Source organism: Paramormyrops kingsleyae, chromosome 14 (assembly GCF_048594095.1).
Source record: "Paramormyrops kingsleyae isolate MSU_618 chromosome 14, PKINGS_0.4, whole genome shotgun sequence".
Taxonomy (NCBI): domain Eukaryota; kingdom Metazoa; phylum Chordata; class Actinopteri; order Osteoglossiformes; family Mormyridae; genus Paramormyrops; species Paramormyrops kingsleyae.
Genome location: NC_132810.1, coordinates 8,224,054 through 8,244,882, shown reverse-complemented (window position 1 = coordinate 8,244,882; position 20,829 = coordinate 8,224,054). Strand labels below are relative to the sequence as shown.

Below are 20,829 nucleotides of genomic sequence, written 5' to 3'. Positions count from 1 at the left end.
ATCCTCAGTTGGAAGGTGTTTTGCTTATCCTACCGCTTCCGTGCGGTTTTCGAGCAGAGAATGTGTCCGTGTCCGCGATCGCGTTTGTCGATAAAGTTTTAGTCGTAAAGCCAGCGTCATGACGTCATTACTCAGGCCGAGACGACGGTCTGTGTTAATGGTGGAGAACTCAAGATACTGGTATTTCTCATAGCTTGTGATTGAATTATCGTGGTTAAGGCGTCATTTAGACTTTTTTTTCAGGTTGGCGAGGTCCACATAAGAATGCAGCGAACAGCGTGGCCGTCGTGGCTGTTTTTCTTAGCGCAGCTGGCGCTGTCGTTGGGTTTCAGTGACTTGGAGCCTGGGCCCGGCGGTGTCGCGCCGCAGACCAGCGGGGATCGCTTCAAGATTGAGGGCCGGGCGATCGTGCATGGAGTGAAGCTCCAGGACTGGATTTCCACCGCTCGGGTTCTCGTGGAAGGGGAGGAACACGTGGGGTTTCTGAGGTAGTATTAAGAAATTGAACGTGTATCCGTCCCAGTTAACTACATCGTTTTCTTATATATAACGGTAGTTTATGACCTGTCAGTCACCCTAACGACAAATGTCTGTACTGAGGGATTGACCGCGAATGGCAGAATGATATTTCTTCACGGTTCCTAATGTTTTTTTCCTCTACAGGACCGACGGGAGCTTTGCTGTGAATGATGTTCCCTCGGGCTCTTATGTAGTGGAAATTGCGTCGCCAACATACAGATTCGAGCCTGTACGGGTGGACATTACATCAAAAGGGAAAATGAGGTATTCAGTTACTCATGTTATATGCAGTTTTCTTGTGTCTTTGACTGTGTGTCTTCGCGTCGTGCGTCGTTGCTTTTATTAAATGAAACGCAATTCGAGCTTAAGTAACATAGATTCCTTTTCAGTGACAGCAGCTATAATGCACCAGTCATAAGTTTTTGCATTGAATGTGTTTCTGTTGCACAGGGCTCGCTTGGTGAATTACATAAAGACTTCAGAGGTGGTGAGGCAGCCATACCCACTCCAGATGAAGTCCTCCGGGCCCCACTCGTTCTTCGTGAAGCGAGAAACCTGGGGCTGGACTGATTTTCTTATGAACCCAATGGTAAGAGACAGCAGTAGTGCTCCTCAGCATATTTGAGGACGCCTTGTGACAAACTGGTAACCTGGAAGAATTATCGTGAAAGTTCCTTTCTTTGGCATTTTTGTATTTTTTTGTAAACTATACACTGAGTTTAATGTACTATTCCTTAACTGATGTATTTTTCACCTAGGTTATGATGATGGTCCTTCCCCTGCTCATCATAGTGTTGCTGCCTAAGGTTGTCAATACCAATGACCCTGAGATGAGAAGGGTAAGTAATCTTACCTTAGCATTGTGCATCCAAACCGGGCAAGTTGTGTCCAGTGAAATCTGCCTTTTCGTTTTGTGACTTATCGTAGGGACAGATTCCCTCAACAGGAGTAGAGACTTTGGTGTGCTTTGCTGGGAGGGAAGGGTTTGTAAAATATTTGCCCTTCTCTTTGCTCTTCTAGGAGATGGAGCAGTCAATGAACATGCTGAACCCCAACCACGAGCTGCCAGACGTCTCTGAGTTCATGACCAAGCTGTTCTCCAAGGGCTCTGGCAAGTCTGGAAGTGGCAGCAAAGCAGGCAAAAGCGGTGCAGTGAAAAGGAGGTAGTGCCACGTTTCTGCCCAGGAACAGTAATGCACTGTGGCACTGTTACCATGGAAATGGGAGGTTTTAAATGAAAATAGCTATTTCTGCTCCGTTTGTCTTTTTTGGTATTAGAATATCAGAATTTCAGGACCTGCAGATTTTTTTTTTTGGGAAGGGTGTGAGGCGTGAAAAATGGCAGATGTTTTTGAACAAGTTTTGAGGAGATGTGCTCAAAACTTCAGTGCATTCTGTGTCATGAAAGAACCTGATCTTCAGTTTTTTTTTGTTTTAATTTATGTATGCCTTGCGATACCATCACATCTGTCTTTTGGCTAGATTACTGGTCAGATATCCCTCTGCGATGCATGCCCATAACTTCTGGTTTAACCACTTAAAACCTGTTGCACTGCTGAATGTAAGTTAATGTTGTTGCTTTGTGTATTTCAGTAGGCATCCATTGCCACACTGTATGTATATTTTGTGTTGGTTCTGACCATGATCCAGTTTCTGCCACATTTACTTAAATGAGACATTATATATTAGAGATGTTCACTATTAGGGTGTCAGTTGCTTGAAATGGGACTGATACCCTTAAACTAAATGAATGCTTATGAAATTTTAACTTCAATAAAGTTCTTTAAATGCTAACAATATGAACTGTGTTGCTCTTATACAGTCTTACTACTTTTGTGTAATTCGGCATCAGTCAGATGGCTCTGGGTTTTTGACTTGTGTGTTTTCAGGCTCCCTGTGCCCTGTTTTTCTGATACCTTGCACTAGGTCTTGGATTTGGGTGGGATGGGCCTCTCTGCCTGAAGCAGTGCATGCTGGGGGATGCTTAGTCTTTGGTCGTATGGAGCCGACTCTTTGACATGAGTACTGAGAGAATGGGTGGGGGGAGGTGCTCGTTCAGATTTGCTGTGGACTGTGTAGTTGATTCTATGTGATGTATTGTGCATTGGAAGCGTCTTCCTAAGAATAAAATACGTCATTGTGTTTGGTAGCTTGTTCTTTGGAAATATATATGGACACTGGTCTTCTGCCTTCTGGTCAGTGGGCATGTCCTTGCAGTCTGTAAAATTATGTGATTGTTTTTAAACATGGGTTCATGTGCAGCCTTGAAGAAAGAAGGATGTGAGCCGGCTGGAACTGTGGAGCTGGGAGATGCATGATCCTGCTCAATCATATAACTGCTTTCAAGGAGGCTTAGTTCCTCTCAGTGGGAAAAAAGAAACAGTGTACTATCAGAAACCTTCCGCAATCCTTTTATTTAAACAAAACAGACAACTGCAACATGAGCTTTGTGATCTCTGCTGGCGTTCACCCAATCAGATCACTCCAAAGCGGTCTTCCGCTTTCCACACAGGTTCAGATAAGCACACACTTTAAACCTTAGCGGCTCTAAGGAGCAAAGTGGGGGCTGAAGTCCGACGGAGATGAGGAGCCAGGTGTGAACGACGCCGCGTCCGTTTGGACTCTGAGTCTCCGACTGCCAACTTGCATGGCTGTGTTTGTTCTGTGCCTCAAGGTGCAGTCAAAGTACAGCTCGAGTAAGAGTTGCCACAGCTGTCATCAGAGAGAGTCGGTGACACTCAAAGCTCGGTACAGTTGCTAACTTTATTTTTTACTTTATTGGGGATATTTTACACTATAGCATGGATTGCTGTTTGTAACATCGGAAGTACATTATGCATTACTCTCCTGTATGGTATCAGTATGTTATTTGCTATGGTCTTATGTAATGTCTAACTTAATTGCTCAGAAATGTCTTTTTAATGTTTTAGATCACAACCATCTGGATTTTGGCAAATTATTAAGGTATATATTTATATGCTGCTGCTAACATTAGCCTTCTGTACTACAGAACTGTTACTGTGTCGGTCCAGCACTAGGGGCTTGGGTTTCTGGCCTCAGCGTTGACTCGCAGGGAGATGTGGGGGAAGCTGATGATTACTGGGGTTTGGCTGAGAGCTCTCCTGCTCCCTGCGCTGTGCTTGATGGGGGCTCACTGTGAGTTTCCCCAGGCCAAGAACATCCACCTGCTCTACCACGAAGAGCTCAAACTGGTCCTCAACCCGGGTCTCCAAGGTGAGCTCCTGGCTTGCCTGAGCAAGGTTCGCTGTACAGTTGGTGTCAGTCTGGTTTCTTTGCAACTTTGTAGAACAGTGTGTCCCAACCCGATCGTCAGGGACCTACAGACAGCCCACATTTTTGCCCCCCCCCCCAGCTCCCGGTGGGGTTAGGGTTAGGCCTCGTTCCGACTATGTGTGTTGCGTTGCGCTTTTCATGAAGTCGTGTGTTCTGCGATTTGCTAGAGTATCATATATTGCATAGAAAGCAATGGATGATGTCCCCACTAATGTGCTGCATTGCAGTGCATTTTGTAAACACTCTGCTACGCATTCCCATTGATGATAATGAAAAATTGATACAAACGCATTCCAAAGTCTTTGTATGCATTTTTTACTCCCTCTTTTTCCCCACATACACTAGGGACAATTATGTACAATCATAGAAATGGCTAATACGACGCAACTTTAAAAACATATAAAGACGCACAAGAACGTGGACAAACACGAGACGAAAACACAGAAAAACGCATGCAAAAAAAATGAAAAAACAGCACAATATGTTTTTTTTTGGCTTCCCTAGTGTGAACATACCGCTACTGGGAGCTGGGTGGGAGCAAAAATGTGGACCGTCTGTGGGTCCCTGAAGGCCGGCTTGGGACACACTTTTAGAGGATAATTTCCATGGATGAGTGTTGTCTATTGCTGCGAAAATGGCTTGAAAGTTTTGAAATATTGATATATTGGCAGAGCGAGCCTGTCTTTACAAGTTACCCAGTTATAAAAGTGGTTTATCAGTGGGAGTCAATGATTATGTTCTAGATACGGACACATTTTCGTGTAAAACTGTCAAAAACTGACCAAAAGAATCGGTGAGTTTTACTTACAGCTTCTTACCAGCCTCATAACGAAAAATGACTAAAAGCTATTTGCTAACGATTTCATTAGCGTAAATGTTAACAACCAGATGTTGACACATACAAGGTGAGTGTCTGTCTTGCAGAGTTCCCAGGGGACTGCTATGACATCTGGCGGGATTCTGGGGGCCAGGCGCAGGATGGGGTGTATCTCATCCAGCCAGCAGACTCCCTCGTCGTGGTGCAGTGCGCCATGCAGGACGGGGGCTGGACCGTAGTGCAGCATATCACCGTCAACAGCACGGTTGACTTTGACCGCACCTGGGATGAGTACAAGCTGGGCTTCGGGGTCCTCACTGGAGATCACTGGCTGGGCAATGAATATCTGCACCAGCTCACCCGTCGGCCTGGCCGCTACAAGTTGGGAGTGAAGCTGGTGGACAAAGACGCGGTCACCAAGACGGGCGAGTACGACCCGGTGCTGGTGGAAGGTGAGGACGCCCAATACAGACTCCGCTTGGGGCTGTTTCAGGGCACTGCCGTGGACGCCCTCACTCAGGACACAGAGAACTATCTGCATGACAACCAGAAGTTTACCACCAAGGACCGCGACAACGACAACTATTTCCAGAACTGCGCCAAGCTGGAATTCCAGGGAGTGCCCGGAGGTGGCTGGTGGTACGATTCCTGCGCGGGTGCCAATCTCAACCGGCGGAATGTCATCTACTGGCAGAAGGACTGCAATAAGGAGCATCTCTGCAAGTATGCCTGGATGATGGTGAAGCCGTCGGCTGCCGGCAAAGGCATCAGACCTGGCAGCTGTCAGAAGGATGAGCTGTGATGAAATCCGGCATGATGAAAATCTGGGAGACGTCTGCTGTAGGGAGTATGAACTGGCCAATTAGGAGAGAGGGGGCAGGACAGTGAATGGATTCTATATGCAGCTCAATCAATATTATCGCTTAATCTTTCCTGTCATCAAGCCCAGGGTTTTAATCGAATTACTCCAGTTTTTGCAAATTTCATATTTTATGTAGGTCCATATTCCTAATACACATACATCCTTAAGAAATAGCCAACATTACAAATCATTTATTTCTTTTTTGTGGGGGGGGGGCAGTGAGAATATGTAAAGAGAAATGTAAATTCCTGAGATGCCCTAAAGGTGATGATACACAAGGCAAGATTTTGAGCATGTTGCCAGGCAACTGCCAACCACGTGAGACAGAGGGCAACTCATCTGCATCTGATCTGCCGATCAAAGTTTTTCAAGTAGAAAACAATTGCCCAATATCAATGGAAAAGTGTCCACGCAGCATTGCTCAAAAAGTTGCCCTGTATATCATCACTCTAACACTGTGATTACATTTTTTGCTGATATGTACAATTGAAGGGGGCTGACATATATCTTGTCTTTTGAATGTTTTAGCATAACAACCAAGTAGCCATTTTATGTCAGTCACTTTCTGAATGTTCCTGAGTAGGGATATTTATAGCCACGTTCCTGTTTCACATCATATTTTGTACAGTACCAAAGTCGGCATATATATAAAATCAAGTTTGTTATTAAAAGTAATTATAATATGTGAAACTGAGACGAGGTAACACGCTAATGATGTGAAGCCAGAAGGTACGTCTAGAATATTTTGACGTTTTGAAGGGCTGTATAGAAGAACAAAATCAGGCACACGGGTCATAAGCCAAACTTTAGAACAAAGAAACCCAGCATCGTGTGGTAATTAATACAGTTTTTTCTACTTTTAAGTATCGCTAAGGACAAAATGCTACAACAACAGATTCATTGTTAGATTGATCCAACTTACCTTCCTATAAGAATCTGGGGCGTTATTGATTCCACAGTCCTTATGATACAGTCAGAAGCAATCAAACTGCAGGTCAGACCAGTGCGCCATCAACCTATGCTCACATAGGTTTCCACATACCTGAACCAGTTTCCATTGCACATACATTCAATCGTACAGCTACTTCTAACTCGAACCACTCAATTTCCACATTAACTGGTTTGTTTATTTTTTTTAAAAATCTGAAAAATGCAACATTCTGCTGCAATTTTTACTATTACATTTTCTGGCCTCATTTTCTATCCTGAATATATTACATGTTATTCTTCAATATGCAGAAAAGAATGTACTTCACATGGTGTGCTACTGTTAGAAGAAAAAGTTGTATACAGGAGCCTATTCATGTGACAGACATTTTACAACTGCACCTGTTAAAGGCTTTCATGACAAAGAGTAAGCTCTTGATATGCAGAGTAGACACGATCAGACTGTACATATACTGTAACCATAGCAGAGTCATACATGCCAGTACAAAATGTGGGTAATAATAGCAGGAGGAAGAATCTGGTGAATGTAACACAACTGACTGAAGCTCTGTCTATCTGGGCCTCATAAAGACCTAATACAGGTGTTGGGAACATCCAGGGAAATGTTGATCTTTTTTGTCTTCTCCATGGAAAGAAACAAAATATAAATGAGAATCATTAGTATTGTAAGTAATAATATAATGTTACATCATCAAAACGTTTGATTTGTCATTGCTTGTCTATTGACAATTTTTTGACTCCTGTGTTTTTATTACTGGGTTAACTCATGGATAACTCGTATTGCAAGACAATAAGATTCAGCCTAGTTGCACTCTCAGAAAAAAGGGTAAAGATCTGCACCTTTGCTTGTCACTGGAGCTGTACCCTTGTAATTGTACCTTTTAAGGTACAGATATGGACTCTGAGGAACATCCCAAAGGTACAAACAGCATTAATGTACCATTTCAGTCCATTTCTGTATCTTAAAAGGTACAATTACCTACAGCTAAGGGTACAATTGGCAGATCCTTGAGGGTTCAGCCCCAGTGACATGCAAAGGTACAAATTTTTACCCTTTTTTCCAAGAGTGTGCAAAAATTGGCCTGTTTTATTGTGAAATAGTGAATTATGTGTGTTTATCTGAAACAAAATATTGAAAGATTAATTGCTAAAATATACTGGCCAAATAAAAATAAATGCTTTCGTTACTTGTGTGTATGAAAGCCCTGTATCAGGTTTTTGCCAATGACCGGGTTATGGCTGTACCAGTATAGCTTCTCTTCTGTCCTCTTCCTCTTCCACTGGCACAAAAGCAGCATGCGGAAGGTCTTCTGGAAGGTTTTGTTGCAGAGGGCGTAGCACATGGGGTTGACTGTGCTGTTGACGTAGCACAGCCAGTAGCCCAGATGCCAGAGAGACAGAGGGATGCACTCAGAGCAGAAGGTTGAGATCAGAACCATGATGTTGTAGGGGGTCCAGGTGAGAATGAAGGCTAGCAGGATGGCACTGAGAGTCTGTGCTGCCTTCTTCTCTTTAATGAGGACCATTCTTTTCCTCTTGGTGATCTGGTTCTTCAAGGTGGTGTCCATGGGTTTGGAGGAGGAGGCAGTGGAAGGGGCAACCATGGACTCTGCAGAAGAACATGATGATTGAGTCATTTTAGTGTCCCCGTTTTTGCATTGGCGGGGACTTCCATCTTTAGGAACAGGCTTAAATTTGTATGAAACACATTTTTTGCCTTTTTGAGAACTGCTCTTGGGTGGAGAAGGAAAATAGCTTCCCTCTTCGTAGCTGCTCAGTTGCTCATTCTCACTTGTGACAGAACTTTCTTTTGCTTCACTGGCCTGGTTTTTATAAGGTGCCTGGAAGATCCCTGGAGATCCAGGGTGCTCCTCATCTTCTGAGGATGCGTAGCTGTTAAAAGTGGTCACTTGATCAGCCCTAGACCACTCGTCATTAGGAGCCGCTGCAGACTTGGCAACATTGCTACGGTTCGAAGAAGACCAGGATGCCTGGTTCCTATCCCGGGAGGAACTTGGTGGCTGTCTGCAGTTGAAACAAGATCTGATTATTGTCTTCTGGGGTTTGGCACTGCTGGAGTCAACTGAAGAGTTGAGACCTTGAAGTTCTGCTAAGTCCTTCGTACGCTTCTCAGTTTCCTTGTAGATCCTCCAGTACAGAATGGTCATGATGGACACCGGGATGTAGAAAGCAGCAATTGCAGTTCCAAATGTGATCACTGGCTCTGAGAAGAACTGGATCTGGCACTGCTTGTCAGGTACTGTCCTTTTGCCAACAAAATACTGCCAACACAATATGGGGGGTGCCCACAAGATAAATGACACCAACCAAGCCATGCCAATCATGATTCCGGCCCGTTTGGGTGTCCTCTTAGCTCTATATGTTAGCGGTCTTGTAATGGAAAAATATCTATCAAAGCTAATAACTAGCAAGTTCATTACTGAGGCATTGCTAGCCACATAATCCAAAGCTAACCAAAGATCACATGCTAAGCTCCCCAAAGACCAGTATCCCATGAGTATGTATGAGGTATATAAATTCATAGAAAACACTCCAATTATGAGGTCTGCAAAAGCCAAGCTCAGCAAGTAGTAGTTGTTCACAGTTTTCAGTTGACTGTTGACTTTAAAGGAAATCATCACGAGAATGTTCCCAATTATCGTGATCAGACTTACAATCGCTGACACAGTTGCTATGGTTATAACTTCCCATAGGCTGTGTGTGATTGATTGGATATCAGATGCATTGGCATTGACTGTTAAATTTTGCTGTTCCTCCACCTCCATGTTTTTCGTATTGATGTGTGCTTACAGGAAATTCGTTTGGTAACAGAAGTCTGCCGGAATTCCCTTATGAAGTAGCGTGCACACCTGAGGGAGGAAAAGACATTCAGTACGTCATAAATTTATGTTAATCAAAAGGGTATATTAATTAATGCGGCTAGGGGACGCTTTCATAAATGTAATCTCTGTAGGTAGTCACCATCTGTAAAGGGACGACTGGGGATAAAGCCTACGGATCGCGGGACGAGGAAGCAGGAGAATGGGCTACGGGAGGCTGTGTATGCCAGCAGATCATCGCTCCGTTTCCATAGTTAGTATATAGTCTCTTGGCCCCTGATGGGCGTTCGCTACTCCGCTGGTAGTAGTTCATGTCTTGCTCACTATAATGATATAAATATTTGGTAATGATTTACATTAACTACACCTTCATAATGTTTTTATATAGCTTTCATAAAACGTTCAGTACACCTTCATAATGTATTCATTAAGTATTCATAAAAATTCATAAACATCATGTATGTATACCTTAACATCCTAACATCCCTTAACAGCTGTAATATACATTAATAACAAACATTATATAATAATAACAAACATTATAATTGTATAATCATATAATCCCCAGTGTATATATATATATATATATATATATATATATATATATATATGAACGTACACAAGGGCGTAACTTTGGCTGGAACATTGGGGGGGTTGAGGTCTCCACCCATTAGGGGGGAAATATTGGGGGGGTTGTATTAGCTGGTTTTGATTTATCGGGGGGGGGGGGGCTACAATCCCCCCACCCCCCCCCCCCATAATTTACACCCATGAACGTACAATTCACGAGAGTTCAAAAAAGTAATGTCTTTAAAAATTAAATTTTTAAAAACATCATTTTAAATATTATTTATTATTTATTTATATTTCGGTCGGATAAAAAACAGTCACTGTTGGGTTCTAAATGAATGACTGACTTCCATTTGCTTTCACCTATAAATTTAAAACATAATTCTTCTGGGGTTTTACAAATACCTTGTACTGGGATATAAAATACGATTTCACTCCATTGTAGCATGTAACAGAATAAATTTGTGTAAAAGTAATTAGTGAGTTCAGGGTTTTTCCGTTGGGTTGCTGTGCTCCTGTTCGACTGACACGCAGGCTGTAATTTATTTGCATTCCTGTTTAGAAATGCACTGCGATCTGGCTCTGTATAGGCTACGCAGGTACGACGACTCCATCTGCCCTGCTTATCCATCCAGTGCAGGCTTGCAGTGCAGAGAGGGGGCATGGGGGTGTGACTCCATCACAGAGCACATATGCTCATGCAAGCAATCACACGCTATGCATAATTTAAAGATGCCAGTACACTTGTGTGTCTTTGGATTTCAGGAAGAAACCTGAGCAACACCTGGAAAACCCCCATCCCTGGAGGTGTGAAGCAACAATATCACCCTCTGAGGTGATACCAGCAGTTGAAACTCACCCCTCTAATGGGCTTGGGACTGTGGTTATTTTGGGTTTAGAGTCACTGCACCAGGCCACTGACAGCATCCAGAAGGAAATGAAGTTTTGAAAACAGGTACAAGAAGCCAATAACTTGGTGGCCAAGGGGGAATTTAACCAATAGGTCTCCAAATGCGAGGTATTAAGGTCAAAAGGTATCTCAGAAGGGGAGACAGGCTGGGCCTAGGCTGATTTGATTGAGAGATCTGCAAATACAGCTGAAGTCCATTTTGTATCCATATCAAGCAATATTTTTAAAATCATGTCTTTAAAATCAGTAGTTCTTAGGGCTCCATGATATTGGAAAATAATTATATTATGATGTGATTTTTAAATTTTATGATAATTGTGGTTTTTATGGAACAAAAAATGAGTTGAAAATTTACTCAAACTATAGCCAAATAGAACTCATAACAATAGTTATTTCATATAAGTTTTTGGTGTTGCAAGTTGTGCCAACACAAAGTCATGTTTTTAACAATTAGGCCTACTAGCTAATCTTGAAAATGAACAATCATTAAAAAGTTTTGTGTCCTGTGATAGAGTAAAATGTTTTAGCATAACGTATTGATCGTCTGAAACCAGCTGACTATCACATTCCTTGCAATGTGACGATTGCATGTGCAAAACGTAGGCCTACATGTTACGTCGATATTAACATTGCACTAGGACTGCCACTAACGACTATTTTTCTATTGATTTATCTGCTGACTATTGTATTGATTGGTCGATTAATCTAAACGATTAATCTTCCTCCACTTTACCGTTTAATTTAAGTTAATTTTATTTTGAAAACAACGAACTGTATACCTTTACATGGCTTTAGATTAATGTACGCGGGCTTTTCGGCACTACATGAACATTATTTTCACCCACAATTCAATAAACAGATTAGTAGTATGCCTAAAAATATTAATGAGAGGCGTATTTTGATGCCCAAAAGCCTGTAGTCTGTATAAATTTGGCGTATCCTCATGCTTAATAAATTCGGTTAGCGGAGCACGCCACATATGCCGCACAAGGGACTGAAGTCGCGACGAAGGAAGGGACAGATCAGCAGCCACAACATCTTTTAAAAGAGGAGATAAGCTACTGTGGTTAAACACGGTAAAAATATGTTGAATGTGTGGCGGTACTTTTGCAGATCGAACACGTTTTTGTACATATTTGTACATGTTACATTTTTATTTCTGTCCACGAATTATTTCCTTTTATTTAGTGTTTGTTTTCCTTTCAGTTTAAGTTTACGATGACGACACTGGTCCCAACAAGTTCACTTCGCACGAACGCACACACTGGAACCGTAAAGCAACGTAGAATAAGCCCAGGTTTTAGCCTAAACATTTGCACAAACACTTATTCAATTGAATAATATAATGTAGCAGGCAGACAACTTTATGACTTTAATAATTAGTGTTTTTTACAGCTACAAGGACAAAAGATATTAAAAAGCTCTCCGTACTAATTGGTAATTTAATAAACATGAACAGAAAACACGGTGGTTTGCAGGTATAGAATATCGCCTGTGTGTTTTATCTTCAGGTGCTCATGCGTAGCGCTAGTATCGCCGTGGTATGCCATCGCCCTTTGCAGTGTAAAACCACCTTTTTTGTGATAATTTTTGAAAAACTCCAATAATGATAAGAAAAACTTATGTTTTAATGAATTGAAACGTTTTCGAAATCATAACGGTTATTAAAACAAGAAAAAAAACAATGCGTCGATTTAAAATATTGCTGCGTCGACGTCATCGACTAATCGCGACAGCCCTACGTTGCACATTGTGCAGGCCTAGTAGCACTGTTTAAAATATAGAGATTTCTATTTAGGATTTTAACCTGGATAAGTCGAAACTTTCTGTAATGGTTTTGTGGTTTTTGTCATACTGCTCTGAGTAGGACAGATTAATGTGTTCTTATTTGTTTATTTTATTGGACATCCTACAGCATACAGTCAAGTATTTAGGTGTTTCAGAACTAATATCATATAGATGCTTTTCTTATTCGAGATGATGGTTTTGTTAGAGCTCCATCTGCTGGTCCAAAAAGAACCTGAACGTACTTTTGTCTTGATACAGAAATTGGTGATATCAGTTGACTGGTAAACATACATACATACGGCACATACATACATGTGCTGAGAATTTATTTGCTTCCAAGCACGAGGGTTTTTATTAATATAAATTTGTAGGGAAATGTTGAATATTATATGAAATTAGGTCTGTTGATATGCTTATTCCCAGGTTAATCTACAACTTGTATAATTGTGTGTTCTTTATATATGTGTGTTAACAGGGTGTGTATGTAGTGAATTGAGGGAGCAGGCCTTGTTTCTCTGGATTTTTGTTACCGAGGAAACGGTCACATAATGTAGTTTCATACCACCTCTGAAAATTTGAATGCACCAGGCTGTTCAGTGCAAAAAAAAACCACTGTAAATAAATCAGCCATTTTCCCTCTGTCCTTTCTCCTGACTGCAGAAGCCTGTTTGGATTGTCTTGCTGTTGTGTGTTGACTTTGCACTGGAGTGAGTTTGCTCTCTAAAGAACATAGAATGTCTTTTCTGTTGAATGTTTTTTTAGTTCTTGGGTTGCTGTATCTGTATATCCCTTATGCCTTGCCTGTGGCAATTAAAATGAGGTATTTGCATACTCTTGATTTTGTCATTAGAGATAATTTAATATACAGCTTATCAGTTTTGTATCTGCTACTTAAATAACAGTCTGTGGCAGTCCACATTGCTGCATCTCGCAATATAAGATTCTATTACGGGCAATTAATTTGATTTAACCTGTGCTACTGTACTTTCATTCGGCCGCTTTTTACTGCACGTGTTCCTCATTACCTTAATCATGCTATTACTGCTATTATTCATGACTGTGTTGGTGATTTAGGGCTCTTCACATGATAACAGGTTGGGGGTGTGTGGAGGCGGTAAGCAGCTGGCAGGAAGTACAGCTCAGTGAAACACAATACTCTGGATCTGGGGTTGAATTGGAGGATTCAGTGCCATAGAGCGACAGTGAACACTGGAAGTATGGCGCCACCTAGTGGGCATTGAATGGTGCTTGGGTTCTGTTTTGTTTGTCAGGCGAATGGGTAGTGTTGAAGTCTAGCACAGGGAATTGGGATGCTGGCAGAATATGTCCACTGCTATGCAAAGGTTGTGTAAGATCAACAGGCAATTTGTTATGCAGAATGGCATTTTATCATCATATTCTGAACGTCTCTTGCACAGTTGAAACTGGCTGCCTACTGGTTTGAGTGTTCATAGGTGACTGTAAACAGAAAATTACTGACTAGGACATGATGGTCAGTAGAGTAATTACACCCACATAGAGCCCAGCTATTGCATTTATGTGATTGCTCTCATCGGTCCCCCCGGTTTGTACCGTGCTTTTATTTTGTTTGATTTTTTTTTCTGTTTGCATGTTTTACCCGTCTACTCGCTTTTTTGTTTTGTTGCCCACGTTCATTGATTCATCCCAGAAAGCGACAGCCTGTAATTCTTAAGTATTTTTAATTAAATGTAGGCGTGATGTGGTCAAGCCTGTTGTTGCAGACAATTAGCAGAACCAGGCAAGAATCTGAATTAGGCAACTTTCGCCGTTTGGAATAGGAAATACTTTGATTAATGGAAGCAGCACAGAAGCATTAATTTTGTTGCACCTGAAACCAAAAATTCTTTGTATTTAAGAATTTGACATTTGTAGTAATCTATGCTATGTAGTATTAATTTTACAAAGTACTACTTCAATATAGTATGTATAGCCTAACCTTGAATATCAAATTGTGAATTTATTAGAGATTTGTTGGGTTGGAGACAGTGCATCATTGAATGGAATCTGCAGCTGAGAGTGATAAAAAAAACTTAAGGTCACTGAAGGTTAGTGGCCTTGTAGATCTTGTGTATCCTCATCGAGTCGTTTTTTGTTGTTGGGTATAGCGTAAAGTGTCTGCCACCATCTGGGGACCTGGCAAGGTGATCTTCCTTCTGGTGCTGCATCAGACAGAATAGGTTCAAATATGTGCCCTGTCCCCAGTAAGCCTGTCTGGGCCCAAAACAACATGAATTAATTATGGCTGTTATGCACGGCCAGTGAAGTGAGGAGGCATTCTCTCTCGTTAACTGAATAGCATGAAACGCGGAAATGAACAAACTTGCACATACTATGCCCTGTCCTGCCTCTTTTGTGCACCTGCATGTATGCTTGGCGTTTGTGTCTCTGCTCGTTATCTCTGGCACATACACACACACACACACACGTCATAGTTTGCATCAGGGTTATTCCCATAGAAATGAATGAAGAGTCCCCACAATGGTATGAATACAAACATGCGTGTGTGTGTGTACGGACGTGCTTGCAGAGTTTGCATTTTCTCTCCTTATCACGTGGGTATTTCTCTGAGTTCTCTTGTTTCCTGCTCCAGTCCAAACACTTGCAGTTAGGCTAATTTGTGTCTCTAAATTTCTGATGGAGTATGATTGTGAGTATGTGCCCGTTTTGGACTGGTATCTTAGTCTGGGTGTCCCACAGCCTTTTGCCTTGTGCTGTCTGTTATAGGCTCCAGGTCTCTCTGTAACTCTCTGTTCTCTGACCAGGAATAGCGGTTGGAAGATGAGTGGGGAATGGGACGAAACTACAAATGTCGTTCATTCTGAAGGTTAAAATCTGTCTACTTTAGAATGTATTGATCTCTTAAGAATTCCTAATGTGCTGTTTGTATGGTTTGGTGGTCTGTGGCTCAGTGGTCTAGGTCTCGGCAGAACAGTCACATGTCCGTAGGGCCTGAACCCCCAGCTCCAGGGGTGCTGCACGTTGGTGACCCTGCACTGTGACCCCCAACCTATGGAGAGCAAGATGGGGTGGGTGAAGAAAAGAATTCCAGTTCCAATTGAACTGTTATCCCAGAAAAGGCATGAGTCAGTTTATATTAAAGATCAGTCGCATAACATAGTAATACTGGATGAACATTTGAACGTTTTCTAGATGTGCAGCTAAAAGCCACCATGGGTTTTATTCAGCCATATTTGTGTGGTCCGTGTGTGTGTATCAAATTTGACTGTTATCCATCTTGTCTGTATGAGCCAAAAGGCTGTGAATGCCCGTTAGCGAATATTAAGTGTGTGTGCTTTAGTTATCTTGACCTTTCGGGGCAAACAGTGTAAAAAGACACTACAGTAAATGGCTTATAGGAAGTTTGTTTTTCGGGGGGTGACATATGCAGCAGTGATGCAGTCAGAGAGAATGCCTGGTCATACTGCTGCATGGGGAATAAAGGGCTTTTAATAGACTGCTTTCTTATGATTCAGACAGGAGTCAGGATAAATCACTATGAGTTTCTGAGTGTTTAAATGTGCTGCTGTGTTAGAGACTAGTTGTATCTGAGAGTGAGTATCTGTTTGGTGAGTCCCAAGGTGATTCTTGGATGAATGCTGCTGTTGTTTTTGACCTGATCCACAGCACAGTTAGAAATACCTTCCCACAATATTGTGAACCTCTGTGGTGGAATGGTCGGAGCTCTGGATTTTCTTTAGATCTTGACAAATAATACTGTAGCATATATTGCTCTGGTGAAATTGTATGTTTGCGCATGTGCCTGGCAATGGGATGGAATCCAGGATGTTCTGATCTTGTACGCTGTTCTTTGTGGGATAAGCTCCAAGATCTCTTTGACCCCATGCTGAATACGCCGTTTATATAGATGAATTTAAATTTAATGAATGAGCTGATTTCTTTATAGTTATAAAAATGTAGCAGTGCTCCATTCAGTGGAAACAGTGGACAGGATTGAAATGTATCTTACAGACATACATCTATCTGTAATATGACTGACATGATGGCGTTTGCTGACTGAGTAGATCACTGCATCCAGAAAGGACACACGCCTTGGTATTAGTACTCAGAATTTGTCAGGCAATAGCTTGGGTTACACCGAAGTGACTTTTTTACTGATTTTATTTTTGTGTTACTCATGCTGGAATTTGTAGTTAAATTTTATTAAGCATTACCAATTCGACAAATTTGTGTATTTTGGACAAATTACTTGTGTTTGCGTCATTTCTGTGTTGGGCGTAGTCATAAACAATCTTTGCGTCTTAACAGTTTTAAATATATTTATTCTTTGTATATAGAGATGCACCGATCGGATATTCGGATCAGTATCGGCGACAATCCAGACCTATTTGACGGATCTTGCATCGGCCATACGTGACAGATCTACGTCCGATACCTACTTATTTAGTTTTTGGCAGCCTCTAGAAAGATAGCTCCTATTTCTTGTTAAACCTATTAGTACAATCAGTCGCACGGCAGCTCTTATTCATTTCAGATTAGTTTTTTGCGGCATTCAAGCTGAGCGGTAACGCTCATATAATTACATTGTAGAGATCTACAATTACATTTTTACTATTAAAACCTCAATTATGGATATGTGAGCTTGGAATTCTTACTAGTCAAAATGTATTTACAGATATCTACAACAGGAATTTTTACTAGCATGAATTGAATTATAGAGCTCTACAATAAGACTTAATTGTTACTGGTGAAAATTGAATTTAGGATATGTGACGCAAAAATACATTGGAAGTCAATGGAAATATATGACTAATACAAATCGAGCTCTACAATATAAATTCTTACTAGTAAAAATACAGTTCTTAGTAGTAAAAATGATCATTCTTACTAGTAAGAATTGCATTGTAGATGTCTTGAATTACTAGTAAGAATGTTATTTTTACTAATAAGAATTAAGTTATAACGAGTACACCTTATACTAATATAATAAGACAATTTGGATTGCCATAGCCGCTCAGTGACTGCTGTGACGTCATGCGCATACCCTTCGCTGTACGGGGAGCGTGAGAAAATCAGATAAGAGGGTGACGATCTGCAAGTATTTTACCGTTTCAACAGCAACTAGTAGCACAGCGATTTGCAATCTTTGTAGAAACAGCTTGTAAAAAAGTTTTGATAAGTAGGAGAAGCATTACGTGGAAAATTCAACTAAACAAAGCGCACGCGATTCTGCGAGACAATGCGAGTAATATGAAACATACAAAATATGAAGTGTACAAATTAACGAGGTGGAACAGTGCGTTATGTATGTTTCTAGTTGCGTAATTATTTCTCGTATGTATTTATCAATTTAAAATATTAATATTTAAAGTATGAATAATTTAATAATATTAAAGGAAAACAATTAAAGCTCTTTTATCGGAATCAGTATCCGCAGTCGTGTGCCAAAATCGGATCGGACCTTTTTGTATAGATAATCTGTCATCTTTTGCAGTCCTAACTTCAATCTTTCACATTTGGCAAGTTAACTCTTCCCAGGTGAGGTTTATAGATACCAGCTCTCAAATAGTAGTTAATTGACCATTGTCAAATTGTACATTCTAGGCTGTTTGTTATGATTTCTGGACTTGCTGAAAATTCACTTTGGTTTCTCAGTAAAATAATTCTCCAAAAAAAAAACCAAACAAATGGCAACCATTTTCCTCTCCCTTCACCTGGCTTGTTTTAAATGTGCTAATCAAAATGAAAATGATTGATCTGTGATAGGTATAGTTCTTGAACAGAACTAGCGTCTGTCATAGTACTTCTGTGTTTCTGTTATCTCAACTGAGCATGTATCTATATAGTCGTAAAAGCAGATTTGGGTTTTAATGAAAAATGCTCTGTATAGACCTCCCGATTCATCTTAGCGTTTGCATTATGAAGATTAGTGGGGCTGCACATCTGGGTAAACTCAGTTGCACACGATAACATTAATCTGCTTTAATGTCAGCGCCTCCCAGCCTGTTCCCCTTCAGCATAAACCTGCAGCTTTGTCTTGCTCTGCACATTTGCTTTTGGTGACTTTGTCTGAAAGGTTTGTGTCGCACCACATTTCATGTCTAAAATGCTTCGCTGAGCATGTGGGCTCTGTATGGGCCATTAAAATTGCTCTTGAATGAGTAATGCCTTTATTTATTTTTGATTATGTGGCAGGCTGGGAAGGATCTGCCTGAGGTTGCCTACGACACTTGTGTGTTAATATGAAGGCTTGTTTTTCCTAGAAGTTATGCTTGTCATTAGTGGCGACGTGTTCATGCTTGAATGACTCCTTGTCATTGTTTTATATGCAATTTCCACAATCCACGGTGTTACCATTTCAATGGTATCAAATCAGGAATGCCGGTGCCCTGACTACAGCTCATTATGTCTGTGAAGGCTAACAGCCACAAAGGTTAGGGCTGACACCTATTACGGCTGTTTTATAATGGTTTAATGAGAAATCGTGTATGTTACGTTACCTTGCGTCCTATGAAATTGCGCTTGTACTAACAACAATTGCCCATCAGCACATGAGATTGCTCTCATTGTGAACCAGGTGAATAGGGTTGAGCAAATGCTATTTCTTACGGTGTCTGTGGAGAGCCAGGGAACTGTAGGGTGCAACCAGGACTCCTATATCAGCTGCAGATGGTAGAGGTTTTTCCACTCATTGTAGATGTACTTTAGTGCCTGAGCTCAAGGGACAACAGGGAGAAGCAGAGAGAGCCCCCAATTTTTCTGGAGTGTCAGTGAAATGTAGATGTTGCCTCAGGCTTCTGCCTGACAGCTTCATGGATGATGTTGAAGTGTTGCGGCTTAATACATAGACTACTGGCCTTCAACTTTTGTTTATTGACTTAGAGAGGCTTGCTGAATAGTATACTTGAAAACTGCTCCTTTTCTTTAAATTAAAAGACTATTACAAAGCCTTAGATGTGTGTCTGTGTGTTCTTGCAGCAGATTGTGTGTTAGCCTGTGCTTTGAAATGAGCCAAAAGCATCGTCTTGAAACATTTCTAATCCCTGGTATAATAAAGCAATCAGAAAGAGACATACTCACAGGTGACATTTTTGTAAGCCTGCCTTCCCATTAGGAGACAGATCTCATCCATGCAGTGGAGTAGGTGGTCAGTGATCTGTTAATTCCTCTGGCTCTAGATTCAGGTCCACATTCGAGTTGGTAAGTCCACAGGAGGGCTGAAAATTGCAGTTGATCAGAAATGCCAGGTATTCCAACTAATACACAGCATGCCAAACCCAGCAGGTGGAGACAGACCGCTACCCAGAAGTTCAAAAGCAGGCTAGCATTGTGCCGGGAGGGAAACGAAGGGGGCAGCCTCGGTAAAGGAGAAGAAAAAGATTCCCGGGTAGCCGGAAGGAATGCCACTGTTTCCCCGCGCAGAAAGGGGCACGTGAGAGAGTTCCTGGGACCGGCTGCCTTTCTGGAGAGTGGTGATGGTCCTTGAGTTGCAGCTGCCGTTGACTCGCTGGCAGGCACAGATGTGGTCGGCGCCCGCTGGGAGTTTGCATTCCCATGGGTCAGGATGGCTGGCTCATCCTGTCTCAGGACCTCAAGCGTGCAGGCGTGGAGCCTGAGTGGACGTGCGGGAGGGAGGACTGCATGGTAATGGAGTGGGAGGGGCTAAGCTAGCGAGAGCAGGCGGCGCTCTGACGGGTAACGAGTGCGTTAATCACCCGCCCCGGCGTGCCGTCTCCACCGTGAGGATGCAAAGAGCAAGGTGCTGCTGGGCTGTGTGTTTGTGCCGCCTCTATCAGCGAGTTCACAGCTCAGCGTGAAGGTCGGCACCTCACAGGCCATATGACCTGGCCTCCCGAGATAAGCCTGTGCTTCTCATCCCTATCCCTCGTCTGAGACTTTCGTTGGGGTTTGCCGGTATTATTTATGACTAAGGACTAAAAAAAAGATTGTATTCACACGTTAATAATACATTTAAACCTTTTTGGAGCTTTTACTCAAATTGTGGTCTAAATTTGGTTTACAATTAAACATTTATTAAAGTGCCAGACATTGCTTTTCTCTTATTAATACTTTGCTTGTTAATCTAATCGTGCAAAATTCTGGAGGCCCAGGAAGCACCAGCTGAGGGACCCATTGTGCTGGAGCAGCCTCTGTGCTGAGCCATGCGTCGCTGTCATGCTGTGTATTCACATTATTCACACGTTGAATGGGGGATCCCCCAGATGATCTGGCTGCATGCTCTGTATTCCACGTGTACCTACTGATTTTCTCACCCAGCTGGTCCACCGCCATCTTTTTTGTG

The 20,829-nt window shown here is 41.8% G+C and overlaps 3 protein-coding genes across 4 annotated transcripts; 2 read left to right on the top strand and 1 right to left on the bottom strand.

Annotated features, from left to right (window-relative positions):
• Nucleotides 1–108: 108 nt before the first annotated feature.
• On the top strand, nucleotides 109–2,661 carry emc7b (ER membrane protein complex subunit 7b). Its single transcript, XM_023802186.2, has 5 exons — nucleotides 109–488; nucleotides 664–783; nucleotides 970–1,108; nucleotides 1,278–1,358; nucleotides 1,540–2,661. The coding sequence occupies exons 1-5, from the start codon at nucleotides 265–267 to the stop codon at nucleotides 1,684–1,686; spliced, it is 711 nt and encodes a 236-aa protein (XP_023657954.1). The 5' UTR covers nucleotides 109–264; the 3' UTR covers nucleotides 1,687–2,661.
• Nucleotides 2,662–2,763: 102 nt separating this feature from the next.
• LOC111838825 (fibrinogen-like protein 1-like protein) lies at nucleotides 2,764–6,354 on the top strand. Of its 2 annotated transcripts, none has more exons than XM_023802185.2 (3): nucleotides 2,764–3,267; nucleotides 3,552–3,753; nucleotides 4,738–6,354. In XM_023802185.2, exons 2-3 carry the CDS (start codon nucleotides 3,597–3,599, stop codon nucleotides 5,430–5,432), a joined length of 852 nt encoding a protein of 283 aa, XP_023657953.1. In that variant the 5' UTR covers nucleotides 2,764–3,267; nucleotides 3,552–3,596; the 3' UTR covers nucleotides 5,433–6,354. The 2 variants fall into 2 exon arrangements, with proteins under 2 accessions (XP_023657953.1, XP_023657952.1); XM_023802184.2 differs by having other exon boundaries at nucleotides 2,765–3,267; nucleotides 3,530–3,753.
• Nucleotides 6,355–6,933: 579 nt separating this feature from the next.
• Nucleotides 6,934–20,136, bottom strand: LOC111838822 (muscarinic acetylcholine receptor M5). Its single transcript, XM_023802175.2, has 3 exons — nucleotides 19,608–20,136; nucleotides 7,686–9,310; nucleotides 6,934–7,059 (listed from the first exon to the last, which is right to left on the bottom strand). Coding segments are annotated over exons 2-3 (1,542 nt in total). The 5' UTR covers nucleotides 9,227–9,310; nucleotides 19,608–20,136; the 3' UTR covers nucleotides 6,934–7,058.
• Nucleotides 20,137–20,829: the final 693 nt, after the last annotated feature.

Bases quoted from the DNA above. Each gene is read 5' to 3' on its own strand.
- emc7b (XM_023802186.2), top strand. From the start codon at position 265: ATGCAGCGAACAGCGTGGCCGTCGTGGCTGTTTTTCTTAGCGCAGCTG. The intron at 1,109-1,277 runs GTAAGAGACAGC...TTTTTCACCTAG, and splicing joins ATTTTCTTATGAACCCAATG to GTTATGATGATGGTCCTTCC. The intron at 1,359-1,539 runs GTAAGTAATCTT...TTGCTCTTCTAG, and splicing joins ATGACCCTGAGATGAGAAGG to GAGATGGAGCAGTCAATGAA.
- LOC111838825 (XM_023802185.2), top strand. From the start codon at position 3,597: ATGTGGGGGAAGCTGATGATTACTGGGGTTTGGCTGAGAGCTCTCCTG. The intron at 3,754-4,737 runs GTGAGCTCCTGG...TCTGTCTTGCAG, and splicing joins CCTCAACCCGGGTCTCCAAG to AGTTCCCAGGGGACTGCTAT.
- LOC111838822 (XM_023802175.2), bottom strand. From the start codon at position 9,226: ATGGAGGTGGAGGAACAGCAAAATTTAACAGTCAATGCCAATGCATCT.